The sequence below is a fragment of the Semicossyphus pulcher genome, unplaced genomic scaffold (assembly GCF_022749685.1).
Source record: "Semicossyphus pulcher isolate SPU_LCO1_2020_fin unplaced genomic scaffold, fSemPul1.0.p SCAF_11, whole genome shotgun sequence".
Classification (NCBI taxonomy): domain Eukaryota; kingdom Metazoa; phylum Chordata; class Actinopteri; order Labriformes; family Labridae; genus Semicossyphus; species Semicossyphus pulcher.
The window spans coordinates 21,055,709-21,068,239 of NW_027211615.1; the positions used below are offsets into that span (position 1 = coordinate 21,055,709).

General features: G+C 43.0%; 1 protein-coding gene across 2 annotated transcripts in view; it reads right to left on the reverse strand.

Annotated features, from left to right (window-relative positions):
* Positions 1-3,205: 3,205 nt before the first annotated feature.
* Positions 3,206-12,531, reverse strand: part of ches1 (checkpoint suppressor 1) — a 69,827-nt gene continuing 60,501 nt past the window's right edge. For both annotated transcript variants that reach the window (XM_069686599.1, XM_069686607.1), the window contains 2 exons: positions 8,631-8,739; positions 3,206-7,067 (listed from right to left, as the gene is read on the reverse strand). In XM_069686599.1, the coding sequence (XP_069542700.1) occupies positions 6,515-7,067; positions 8,631-8,739 (662 nt within the window). In that variant the 3' untranslated portion in view covers positions 3,206-6,514. The remainder of the gene's footprint in view (positions 7,068-8,630; positions 8,740-12,531) is intronic.

A 12,531-nucleotide genomic window follows, 5' to 3' on the forward strand; every position in this document is an offset into this window, starting at 1 on the left:
GATCGCATTAGCTTTATAATGCTCAGTGATCTCGTTTACTGATTTAGGCCAACTGTAAATATCACGACCCATAAAAGGAATTAAACTCAACGCTCCAGGAGCCACATAATGACACAATTGAAGATAATATAATTTGAATAGGCCTATAGAGTAATTATGGAACGTTTTTTTTAGGCCTAACAATTGAATTATTACAAACCCAAAAGGAAAACCTGGATTTCAGCAAAAGCCTTTTTATTATACTGTTTAGTGATAGAAGCTAGTTGATTTAAACAGTGTAAATTGCTGAGAAATCTGATGACTTAGAGCAGAAAGGGGGCACTGTAATACAATTTTAGAATCCCAGACTCACTCACTCACTCCTCAAATGTGTATTTTATCAGAGGTTATTTGTCTTGAAATGGTCAGTATTTGCAGACAATTGACGCATGCTCTGTAATCTCATGAAAATATGTTGTGTCCAAATGTTTTGGTACATTAAAAATGTGTGTAGGTTACTTTACACTGTCCTTACATTTCCTTAACTAAGGAAAAAGGTCCCACTTCAAACTGTAATCATCTACTAAACAGTTGCCTAACTTAGAATAATAATACAAATGTTTTTAATATATTTTATTTTTATTCATGAGACACATTACCACATCAACATTTCTTTGTTAACCAATCATTCTGGAAACATTTTAAATGACCCTCAAGTGTTAAAACAGTGTCAGTGTTCAAAGTAAGTAGTTACCATTTTATTTTATTTCATTAAGAATAACAAATTATTTGTGGGCATATAAGAATGTAGTGCAAATCTATCCACATACAAGTAATGATCTGTAAAGCAACAAAATAAGCATACATTGTACAAAGAAAAACTTTTTTATTTAAATTAAATGACCTCTTGCGACCCACATGTAGCATCTTCAAGGCCCACCGGTGGTCCACAGTCCACACTTTGGAATCAGTGCACTAGAGTTTAGAAAATTTTCTTACTAGCCTACTTTATTCTTAGAATCTGAAACACTTTTTACTTCACCACTTTACCCTTTATATTCAACTGCATGTAGCTGACAGTTGTTGTAAACAGTAAATATCAGATTAAAATTGTCCATACAAAACACGATTAGGCTAGTTTTTAAAGCTAGCTAGTTCATAAAAAATTAGACTTTTCTAATTAGTGTAAACAGTAGCCATTATAAAGTTGTTACAACAATAAATGCCTAAAAACATTTATGTATCAGTGTTTATGATATAACAATATATTGATATCATAGATAATATTGACAAAGATTTCATCTACACAAGTACTGTTACTTTTGATACTTGGAGTATGTTTAACGAACAACCTTGCTCAAGTAATACCTATAATGCAGGATTTTTACATTTAATGTAGCTGATGTAGCACTGTGAGGAAGTGAGTTAATATAAACTAAACTGAGATAAAGCATTTTAAAATTTAAAACTGAGAGTTGTTTTACACACAGTTTGCAACATGTGCTTCATAAATCCAAAATAAATCCACACTAAATTGACACCAGTTAATCTGAGGATAGCTGATAGATAGCTTGGGCTTCATCTGATGCTTCATCTGATAAAGTATTGACCTTATACCCAGGGCTCCATCCAATAGGTCAAATGTTTACACGCTTTGTGAAAAAACATGCCAGCTAACATTAAGAAATTGATGTTAAGTCTAACTGGTACATGTGGATTTTTATGTCATAAAATGTAAGACTATTCCAGCTGCATGTCTGTAGTGTAACAGGGTTTTAATGAGGGAATATTTGGTGCCTTTGTTTATGTTTCAGGAGCACTTGTAATGTAGTAACGTCTTGTCACCACAAGAGTGTGATCACACCTTATTTCTGAACTCCTGTTTTTCTGGTGTCATCACACACACACACACACACACACACACACACACACACACACACAATCATTCACTTACTATAGGATGCAACTATTACACATGTGATTTCATAAAGGGGGGTGTGTGAGTACATTTTTGGATGAGCCCGGTGTATAGATTCCATCTGTATAATCCTAAACACACCTGTCCGGACCACCAGGGGAACATTTCTTAAAACAATAAAAGCTTTGCAGTAAACGAGAGCTGACAAGCGAACGTTACCTCCACTTCTGTCTCCATGGAAACTTGCCTCAGTGGTCATTGTGTGGATGTGGATAATACAGACCGGGGAGCGCACAGCTCTGTGTGCATCAATCCACTTAACACTTCTCCTCTAAGGCGGCAGCCGACTTCATTTAACTGCCTCCACTGAGGGGAAATTAAAGGCCCTCCTGACTCTGAAGAGAAGATGCTTTTGAATTCACGTGTAACCTTTTTGTTTGACAAATATAAACAAGTGTTGTGAGAGAGAAGAGTGGAGACGTGTGTCTGGTAGGTATCACTCAAAGTCTGAGATGTGATCAAACACAAAGCTTTGTTATCCGAGGCATGTCGTCGCTACCTTTGAGTCTCACTCTCTAACTGAGTGGTGTGATGCCCTCTAAAGATCTAGCGAACGCACACTTTTCTTCCCCCCCCCGTCTTTCTTTTGCTGTAGTTGCATAGCAACAGAGGAGCTGCTAGCTCCAGTTGTGTTGGTGTGGGAGCGCGCTGCACAGGGAGGCACCGGCTCCAGATTAAGCCTGTCTCGGCTTCAATTATGAATGGGCTTCCACTGCCACACGGCTCCAAAATGGCACCGCTCACATTGATAAGGCATGGAGGAACTCTTTGGTACACTTTTACGCCTCTCCCTGAGGGCCGAGCGGAGTTTGACTTTAATCAGAAGTATTGAACTTAAATGATTAGAATAAGTAAATGAATAATTAACTGGCGGAAGAGGCATGGTTATGATAAGACCCTTGTTGATGGGAATATGCGGGGTTAATGATTGGGGTCAGTCTTGAGAGCAAATTAAAGAGTCTCCAGTCTCACAAAGCAGCCACTTCACCAGTAAATGGGGGTTAGTGTTGCATGCTGAAGTGGTGAAAAGGAGGGGGCGCAGGAAAGGGTGATATGCTTTCTTTTAAGCCTTTACTATATTTAACCACGACTCTAAGAGGAAAATGGTTAAATTGCTGCTTTGGTGAGCCCCCGTGCTCTGCCTATCAGCGATGCTGTTATTAAATGTGTCACAGTAGTGGACGTGGGTATTATTTTCTTTGATTACAGCTTTCATGTTTGATCCATCAAAAGGAACAGCCCAACTAATCTTCTGCAACTTGTATTTTTTATTATTGCAACCAACTGGAAGACAATACATCACATAAACATCATTGCAGTTTTTCAGAAAATGGAAAACAAAATAAAACAACATTTATATATTTTTTGCCACGGTATTGGACAACGTTGATATTTACATGTAGTGATGAAATAGGTCTTGAAATCATTCTTTGGCAATATGATTGCACAATAAAGAGGAGAGTTGAACATTTACTGAAAAAACCAAACACCTGGGTGTACTCTGCATCACATCTCACAGATCAATAACAGTTTTGCATTTTGACATCTCTAACCTATGGCTTTCCAATATTCAGCTCAGACAGTCAGCGGAAAATAATGGCAGTATTGTAGATAGTTTTTGTCAGAGAAAACAAAACAGAAGATGCGCATTAAAAACATCAACAAATAAAAAATGGCAACTATTTTTTTAGAGCGTTTCACTGTATGTTTGGCAGGTTGGAAAGAAACACTTGTTGTAGGGGCTCAGGCAGTGAAGTATACTTCCTCAGGTTTATGTTATGTGCTGCTCTGTTTTTCCACGACTCGCAGGTCAGGAGGTCATCTCTCCTGCATGTCACCGAGTGAGTCAGAGGGGGGAAAAAGGTGGTTTTCTAAAGCAGCGCATTCCCCCCTCGACATGCCTCTTGCCAGCTGAACACGTTATTAGTCACCACGACGGTGGATTGTTACTGCAAATACAGCAGAGTGCTTGACCCCGGGCCGCGGGGGCACTCAGACAGATATGAGACGAGAGACGGATGGCACACAACAAGAACACTGACAGCGTCTCCTTTTAGCCTTTTTTTTTTTATAAGTCGGCATGAATCCATACAAAATGCAAAGCCAGTGATGCATGCTACAGGTGGCAGAGGACTGTACCAGTGGATGGGACATGCATTTGTTTGCCTGCTTGGCTCGCTGACAATCGCTCAACAGCTTAAAACCGTGTCTGACTCTGCTGCTACAACCACAAACCCAGCCTATGTTTCCTCCCATAAAGCTGCTTTAATACGCACTGCATCTCTGCAATACAGAAGGGGGGGGGGAGGGGGGGTTAATACTTTAATGCATTCTTGTTTCAGCAAAAGGCATGCCGAATAATGGCAGTGCAGTATTTATATCTAATGCAAAGAGGTCAAAGCTCTTGTGAATGTCGATCAAGTCAGTGTTTTCATGACCCAAAGTGAGATACACAGACACCTTGTAGGGTGGCAAAATATTAAAAAAAACAACCTCTCATCTCCAGGTTGGGCTCTGGAGATAAATTTGACATCCACAATGGCAGGTAATTCATTAAATAAAAGGGTTAAAAACACTGTTTGTTCATCAAAAAAACAAGCTTTTGTCGTCGTTTAAGCCGCCTCCTACATTCCTCTTCTCTTTTCAATTCAACTCCCAAGTAGCCTTTTTGGAGATATGAGGTTTCTTTCAGGACGCCTACAAAGTTTCCCATGCCCGTCTGATCCACACGAATACACTGAACAATGCAGATGGGAAATAAGGACACATGTACATTAACACACAGGAGAGAAAACAATACTGTTATAAATAAAGACAGGTAAGCATGTCAGAGACATGACGACAGAGGTACTGAGGGCAGGCAGGCAGGCAGGCACAATGTTAAAGGGTGTGTGTTCCTGGGCACACAAACTCACACACTCTACACATGTGTTCGGAAATAACACCGGGGTTAACACTGAACACCTAAAAATCACTGTACAGGCAGAAGAAGACGGAAGCCCACCCCTAAGAGGTGATTCAGCTGGCCTACGTAGCCTGAACCCGAAGCCCGGAGGTGGCACCCTCGGGCCTCTAATTGCAGAGTGATCTCCCACGTTCCTCCCTGAAGACGTGTCTTTGAAAGCCCGCTCAGAAGAAAAAGAACCCAAAAGATTCAAAAGGAACAAACAAACAAACAAAAAAACAAATCCAATATAATCACGGGTATAAGAATTGGCGGCAAAACTTTTTTTCTTTCCTCTAGGATCAAGGTTTATATGAAAATAAGTCATGCTTCATGCTAAATACATCGTTTATCTTACATGATCTTTGAATAAAAAAGATTTGCTTTTTATCTTATTTACAAGCACCCATGCAATATAACTGAGAAAGTCCTGCAGGTCAAATTGCTTCAATTAAGAAAGGAAAAAAATAAAATATTTTCTAACCTTTTTACAGAGTTGTCCACACGGGACAAATTGCTTATATCTTTATGAGGGTAGAGTGAGGGTAAACAGACACAAACAGAAATCTAAACCCACAGTTCATGTATATAGTTCTTTGTCAAATGAAACGGAAGGTGTGGTAGCTGCTGGTAGCTACGATATCTATACCAGGTGTCTACGTCTATGGACAGAAGTACTGGGGAGGTTTCAGGGACGTTTACATTATGCAACAACAACAACAAAATGAAGGAGATATTGCCTCAGACCCGGCACACTATCCATCTCTATGGTGATAAACATGACCTTTTTTTTATTTTAAAATATCTATTCTTAAATACTATGAGTGCTCTTGAAATAAAACCATGTCTTTACCCATGATGCTTCTATTATAAGTGGCGTTAAATAATCTTAAGTGCATGAATATATATCACATTGGGTTTTACAATTATTTTGACACTTAAGGTCGTTCTCTCCTTTACTACTATGCCTTCTTGTTTTTTTTGTCAGCTGTCGTATCGGCTACATGAAGCAACCTGGTCGCTTGTCTTTGGCACAGTCTCACATTTGTGCTCGTGGATGTAGGCGAGTGACGCCAGCGCTGCGGGCCGGCAGAGCGCTAACTAAGTCTCGTTAAATAGTGCCCGCCTCCGCCGCCTCCGCCGCCTTTGCTGGCATCACCGCGAGATTGCTACAGATTCACATAGAAACAAACAGGTAAGACAAACAGCCATCCTCTGTGTTCAGGTTCTGTACGCTCCTCAATGTGATTCCGTTTTGTCGTGCTTCAACTTGTCCAAATTAGTGACAAAACATGCTTTTTTTTATGGCTTTCATCCCCTTTTAAACAACAAAAACAACAAAGACACATGAGAAATACCCATTGATGTTAGTGTTGCTGAACATGTAGGAAAACATAGATTTTTGATATTGCCACAAATAAGTAGGATTCACCTAATGCCCTGCAGATAGATAGAGGGAGATGAGACGTGTCCGTAGAGACTAATGCTGTAGTAACGATACCTGTTGACCTATTTGTGTGTCGTATACGTGTGTGTGTGTGTGTGTTAATGTGCGTGCTTTGAGCCGTCTGTGTGTGTTTTGCATGACTATGTACTTGTTCTACGTGTGTGTCTTAGTTTCTCAGGGCCTCTTTCTGCTCCTTCTGGCCCTTGGCGGTGCGGTTTGTGATGTTGTTGAGGCAGGCTCTGACCCCCGCCAGGTGGAGCAGCGACCCCGCCGCCTCCTTCATCTCCTCGTCGTCGCTCTCCGGCGGCTTCTCCACCGCCGCCGCGCGCCGCTTCTTCAGAGGCAGCGTGTCGCTAATGCCCCTCGCTCGGTTTTTGGTCCAGGGCAGACTGCTCCCTGCCAGAGTCCCAGCTCCCGCCCCCGAACTACGTCTCTGTCCGCGCAGGGGCTGCTGGGAAATGTAGGTAGCGGCGGCAGTGGTGACGTGAGAATCCAGCGGGATTTCCCTGGGCTCGGGTTTGACGTCTGATTGGATCTCCACGGCGATGATGTCGTCGTCTTCCAGCGGGGAGGAAAGGTCGTCGGCTTGGGAGCACAACCTGCTGGGGGATTTGGCGGTGCTGTAGGTGTGGTCGTCTTGGAGGTCCTCGCTGCCAGGCGGAGGCGAGTAGCAAGACGGGCTGTCCTGTCCCCGGCTTAGAAAATCTCCCAGGGATGATCTGACAGAAGACACAGAGGGAGGGAAGATGTTACTTCAGCTGTCACATTGCAAACCAGGTGCTTTTATTTATTACTTTGTAACAGTTCCTCTTTTTTATTGTTATTGTAGATTGTTCTGCCTCTACTGAAGCTGCTTCCGTTTGCTGCTTTTGGCATGAAGGCAAAAAAACGTGATAATCTATCACCCTCAAATACCCCCCCCCTCCCCCCCCCCCAGGGCCTAATGTGCATATTTCTCTGCTCAGATTAAACCTCGTATCTCCACACAGAGTCAGCCGTTGCTTTCAGAAATGAGCAGACTCATTTTCACATTGCCACCTATGCATTTTCCAAATGACACACTGCGTTCCGAGCAGCTCCCGCGCTCCCCGAGGTTGTGAAACTTGCTCAGCACATAAAGGTCCTTGCGAGCTTTAAAGTCCGAACGACTCTTGATCCTGCAGCGGAGCCTTTTAACCACTGACCACTATACATCAGCTTCTGCCTCATATTGCAACACGCGGCTTGCTCTATTAGTCGGCAGACACTTTGCTCTGCAAGGCATGAAAGGACGGAGGTGTATTCTGATAACCAATAAATCAAAGGGAGCTTCTGCAGCGTGCCCTGTCCCCCGGACATTTCCTCCCCTCAGATGAGAGGGTTAGCATATTAATATCTTATAAGAAAAACATGCACCTCTTACAGTGATCAAATATTCACTGCATACCTTTAGTGAGACTTTGGGGATGTTTAATTCATTATGTGGAGCAGGCCATCATACTCTTACGCTCCTATGATGGATGTGCATGTCCATGCATGCTCCGAATGTTCTTTGAATCATGAGGCCTCTCCCTCTAATAAACCTGTTTGTGTGTGTGTGTGTGCGTGTGTGTGTGTGAGACCGTTATGTAAACACACCTGGATAAAATGTTCTGAGCAGTGGGGAGCGTGTGAATGCCTGACTTTTGGACACAGTAAAGATGTAATTATGTAAACCATCAGTGGAAAGTTTTGGTTTGAGGTCTGTTTTGTGTGTGCGTTCGTTTGACGGCTACTGTTTGTGCGCGTGTGGGTGTGTCAGTGTGTGTGAGTTAATGTGTTTGTGCAGGGAAAGCCCTAACTGATTTATATTAGACAGTTAAAGTGGTAATGTCGAAGATCTTTGGATTTGGCGGCACCTGTGGCGATAAACGGTAATTGCAGGAGCACACTTGATTTTCCTTGCTGACGGTCGCTTTCCTTTTCAGACTGTTTGCCTTCATCTGAGTGTCTTGTTTCTCTTTCTTTGTATTTTCACATTGTTGAAGTTGTATCTGTAGTCATCCATCTTTTCTTTGTTTGTTCAGCCATAGTAGATAACTGTTTACTCGCAACACTTGCAGAGAGTGGAAAAGCAGCTGCTTAGCTCCGCCTACCCTCTCTGGCAGACCAACCACTGCTGGCTGATGGGAAACGCGTCAGCAAAAGCCTTAGGTTCAATCACCATTGTGTTACCTCATTCGGCGATAGATAGTGACAGACATTTATTGAAATAAGCATCTTCGAGATTATCACCTTAAAGGACAGGAGCAAAGTTAACCCACCTGATGGCCGAGGTTCTGCTCCCCACAGGGCTAACAGGTAGGGGTCTTATCACAGGGAAGAGTGCCTGGCTCCTGACCCGGGCACCATTTTGGATCACACCCCGAGGAACTGAAAGAGAAAAAGCACAGGACAAAAGAACTTAAACACACAGATTCTTGCCAGTTTAATCGCATGCAACACACACATCAGTTTCAGAGTACAAAGGAAACACAGAGGAGGCTTCTTCAAAAACCCGATCGGACCTCGATAAGACCGGGGAGCAGCTCGATGAGACTTCACTGACCGTCTGAGGAGGCCAACAGGGCAATATTGATGAGCAAGGCAAGGTTAAATTGAGCGGGAAAGCGTCATAAATGAGTTAAGGCCGCTGCGAATCATTCAATTACCAACGACCGCTGGGCTCGGCTAAATCCAGCCCGTCTGATGCTGAGGGCTGAGCAGCAGGCGGCTGGGGCTTAAAGGGCGATACCACTGATTTGAAAATGTGTGAGTAAATGGCATTTTTACCGGTTTAAACTTGGTTACAGCTCATTAAAAACATTCCACATTCAATACTCCAAACTCAGAAAGCAAAGCACAGTTTGAGACACGTTTTATTAAAATACAGGTATTAAAGTGTCAGTCCCGACTGTTTTCTTCTCTTAATATGTAGATTATGTCAGAAAGTAGTCACATTGGCACATTGAAACTGGTGGGTTTTTCCTGCCAAGACTCCAAAACCCCAAAAATTTAGATCAGCTGGATATTGAACTGAATGCTGAAATTTGGATGTTGGCTTGGAAATGAATAAAACTGTGAAACTGTTGATGGAGACTATTAAATAGGAAGAGAGAATAGTTTCAGCTCTACTAAGATATATCATATTTAATCACTTTTGCCTCCATCAGGGGCACTTTGGCTTGAAGGTGAACTACAGATGAATTCTAAATGCCCACATCTGTCTCAATCATGTCACAAAGTCCAGAATTAAACCCTAAAAGAAAACGCTCAGTGGACCTTCAAGGACATGGATTTGGGTGAGAGTGCAGAACAATTGCCAAAGTTTTCAAAGTTCCCCGGAGCACAATGGGCTCCAACATTAAATAAAAGAAATTTGGAATCACCAAGAACGCTCCCAAAGTTGTCCGTCTGGTCAGCAATAACGGCCTTGATCAGGGAGGCCATGCTAACCAATTTTCAAAGAAACCAGAAAATTCTCCATTACTCGATCTGAGTGCCATTTACTACACTGAATAAACAGGCATATGGCATCCCACCTGGAGTTTAGCAAATAGCGCTTTCTCTGATCTAATGAGACAGAAATTGAATTCTCGAGTCTGAAAGCCAAACAATTCAACTGGCAACAACCAGGTGCTGCTTATCACCTGGCTATCACCTGGTGTCTCTGCACTGCAGAATGATGTTGGCAATCACAGATGGGTCCTTTACAAAAAAACACGGTGCAAAGATTCACCTTCGAGCAGCACGACACCCTGAACCACACTTCCAGCGTAATGGACTGGCTTTGGAACAAATCCCCGAATGTCCTCGAGTGGCCCAACCAAAGCCTGGACGTGAAGCCATTTGAAAATCTGTGGGGAGACCTGAAGATCATGGTTTACCGCCGCTCATAATCCAATCTGACAGCTGGGAGTTACAAGATTTAAAGCTGTGGTCAATGTCAATGCATCTTCTGCCGACAGAAGGGATTTTATTTTTAATATTTAAGGAACACTTTGACGTGTTGGGAGATATCCTTATTCACTTTCTTTAAGAGAGTTAGACGAGAAGATTGACACCACACATGTGTGTATGCTAAATAACAAACTACAGCTAGCAGTGTGTTAGCTTAGCTTAGGCTAAAGACTAGACAAATGTTTAATTTCTACAGTTCTGTTTTTGTACAGATTAAACAAGATGTAGTTCTTGAGATGCAAGGCTAAAATGTTTTGATAAACCAACGCTAGCTGTTTCCTACTGTTTACAATCTAAGCTAAGCTAACATGCTACCAGCCAAGGCCTTTAGAGATTAGACATGAGTGGTATCATTCTTCTCATCTGACTCTCAGCAAGACAGTGAACAGGCTTATTTTTCACTTCGCCTTAATGAACAAGGTTTAAGTGTAAGAATTAAACGTGTGATGAAATCAAATGAAATGAATTCATTTAAAGTGTTTCCAGGGGTGTTTCTAAAAACATTTTCTAGTTTGGGACGAACAAAATCTCAGTTCAAAGAGCACTTTGGAATTAAAACAAACATGACGAAACCCTAAACAATCATTTGTTTCTATTGCAGCTTCAGGTTTCCCATCAAGGTCAAAGTCTAGTCCCGTTTTGTCCTTCGGGAACAACCTGACAAATACTGAATGGACTGTGAAAAAAAACCCAAAGGAAAATCTACTGTATGTCTAAGCTTTCAACTCCGTAACAGCTGTGAATCTATATCTCTGCTCTCTGTGTTGAAAAGAAGAGATAAGAAGAGAGGGCGAGAAGCCTGCATGTGTACAACTGAGCCAAAAGCTCTCATTACTCAAGGAACGCTGCTCAGCACAGCCATCCCACGAAAACAGCTGTCATTCTCATCTCTGGGGTCAGTTTGCAAATGATGACCTGCTGTTTGCTTTGTGTGCCGCAGAAGCATTTGTTAAGGACTAAGTCCTAAATACTTCTCAGCATAGCAGCAGCATACTTTAGTGTGTTTTTAAATTTCTGTTCTGAAATCGGCGGCACAGTGGTTGCCTCGAAGCAAGAGGGTCCCTGGTTCGAAAGCAGGGGCCTTCCTTTTGTTAAGTTTGTATGTTCTCCCTGTGCTTGCGTGGGTTCTTTCCGGGTACTAATACATGCTCGGTGGGTTAATTGGTGACTCTAAAATTGCCTGTAGGTGTGAATGTGAGCGTGAATGGTTGTCTGTGTCTTCGTGTCAGCCCTGTGATTGACTGGCGATCAGTCCGGGGAGCACCCCGCCTCTCTCCCGATGACAGCCGGGATTAGCTCCAGCCCCCCTGCGACCCTTAACAGCGTAAGCGGGAAAGGAAAAGGACGGATAGATGGTTCTCAGTAAATTTATGATCGATGTTATGTGAAGAAATTTAATTCGCCCCAGGAACCACAAGCTCATTAAAACATACAAGTAGTCATTGCGAGACCCCCCAGAAAACCCTCCCACGTTTATGTGCTTCATGTCGTAACACACGAAAATGAATTATGTTTGTTTGTTTGTTGTTTGTCATTGTTGGAGTGTTTCTGCAGCCTCTCCCCGTCCACCTGTGTCCACAGTAATCTTATTGACTCCAGTTAGAGCGGCTCTGCCCCTGATATCTCCCGCTCTGCTCTCCATAACCTTATAAGTAGGTCCCTGTACAGAGTCTCTTTTATAATCTTGATCACTCGCCGCATGCTTTAGCGTGTGTGTGTGTGAGTGTGTGTGTGTGTGGGCAGTGCATTAGGTCTCCCCGGGTTGATGTGCTCCCTCCCCTCCTTCCCCACCTCTCTCCAGTCAGGCTTTGGGTTGCCATAGCAACGGCTCCCCTTCCACATGCCACAGAGTGGTAGATCATGCATCAGCAGAGAAAGTGATAGAGGGAGAGAGAGAGAGCGAGAGAGAGGAAATACCGAGCTCTGTTTGACACTGCCTCTCATAGCTCAGCGGCACACTCCTGACCACCTCTGTTTACCCGACACACACACACACACCTCCACACACTCTCCTGTTATGTGCACGCTCTCTATCTTCACCTCCTCTTTCTCTCAGTTTGAACGCCTCAGCAAACCCTTCTCTTTGTCTTTCTAATTCCGTCCCCTCTTGTTGATTTCTTTCCCTCCCTATCGATCCCCGCTGTCGCTCTATGTATAGTGGTGACTCATATCGCCGACTGAGCATGTTGCCGTCTCTGCAGGTAAAAAAGACGGGGACATATGCTA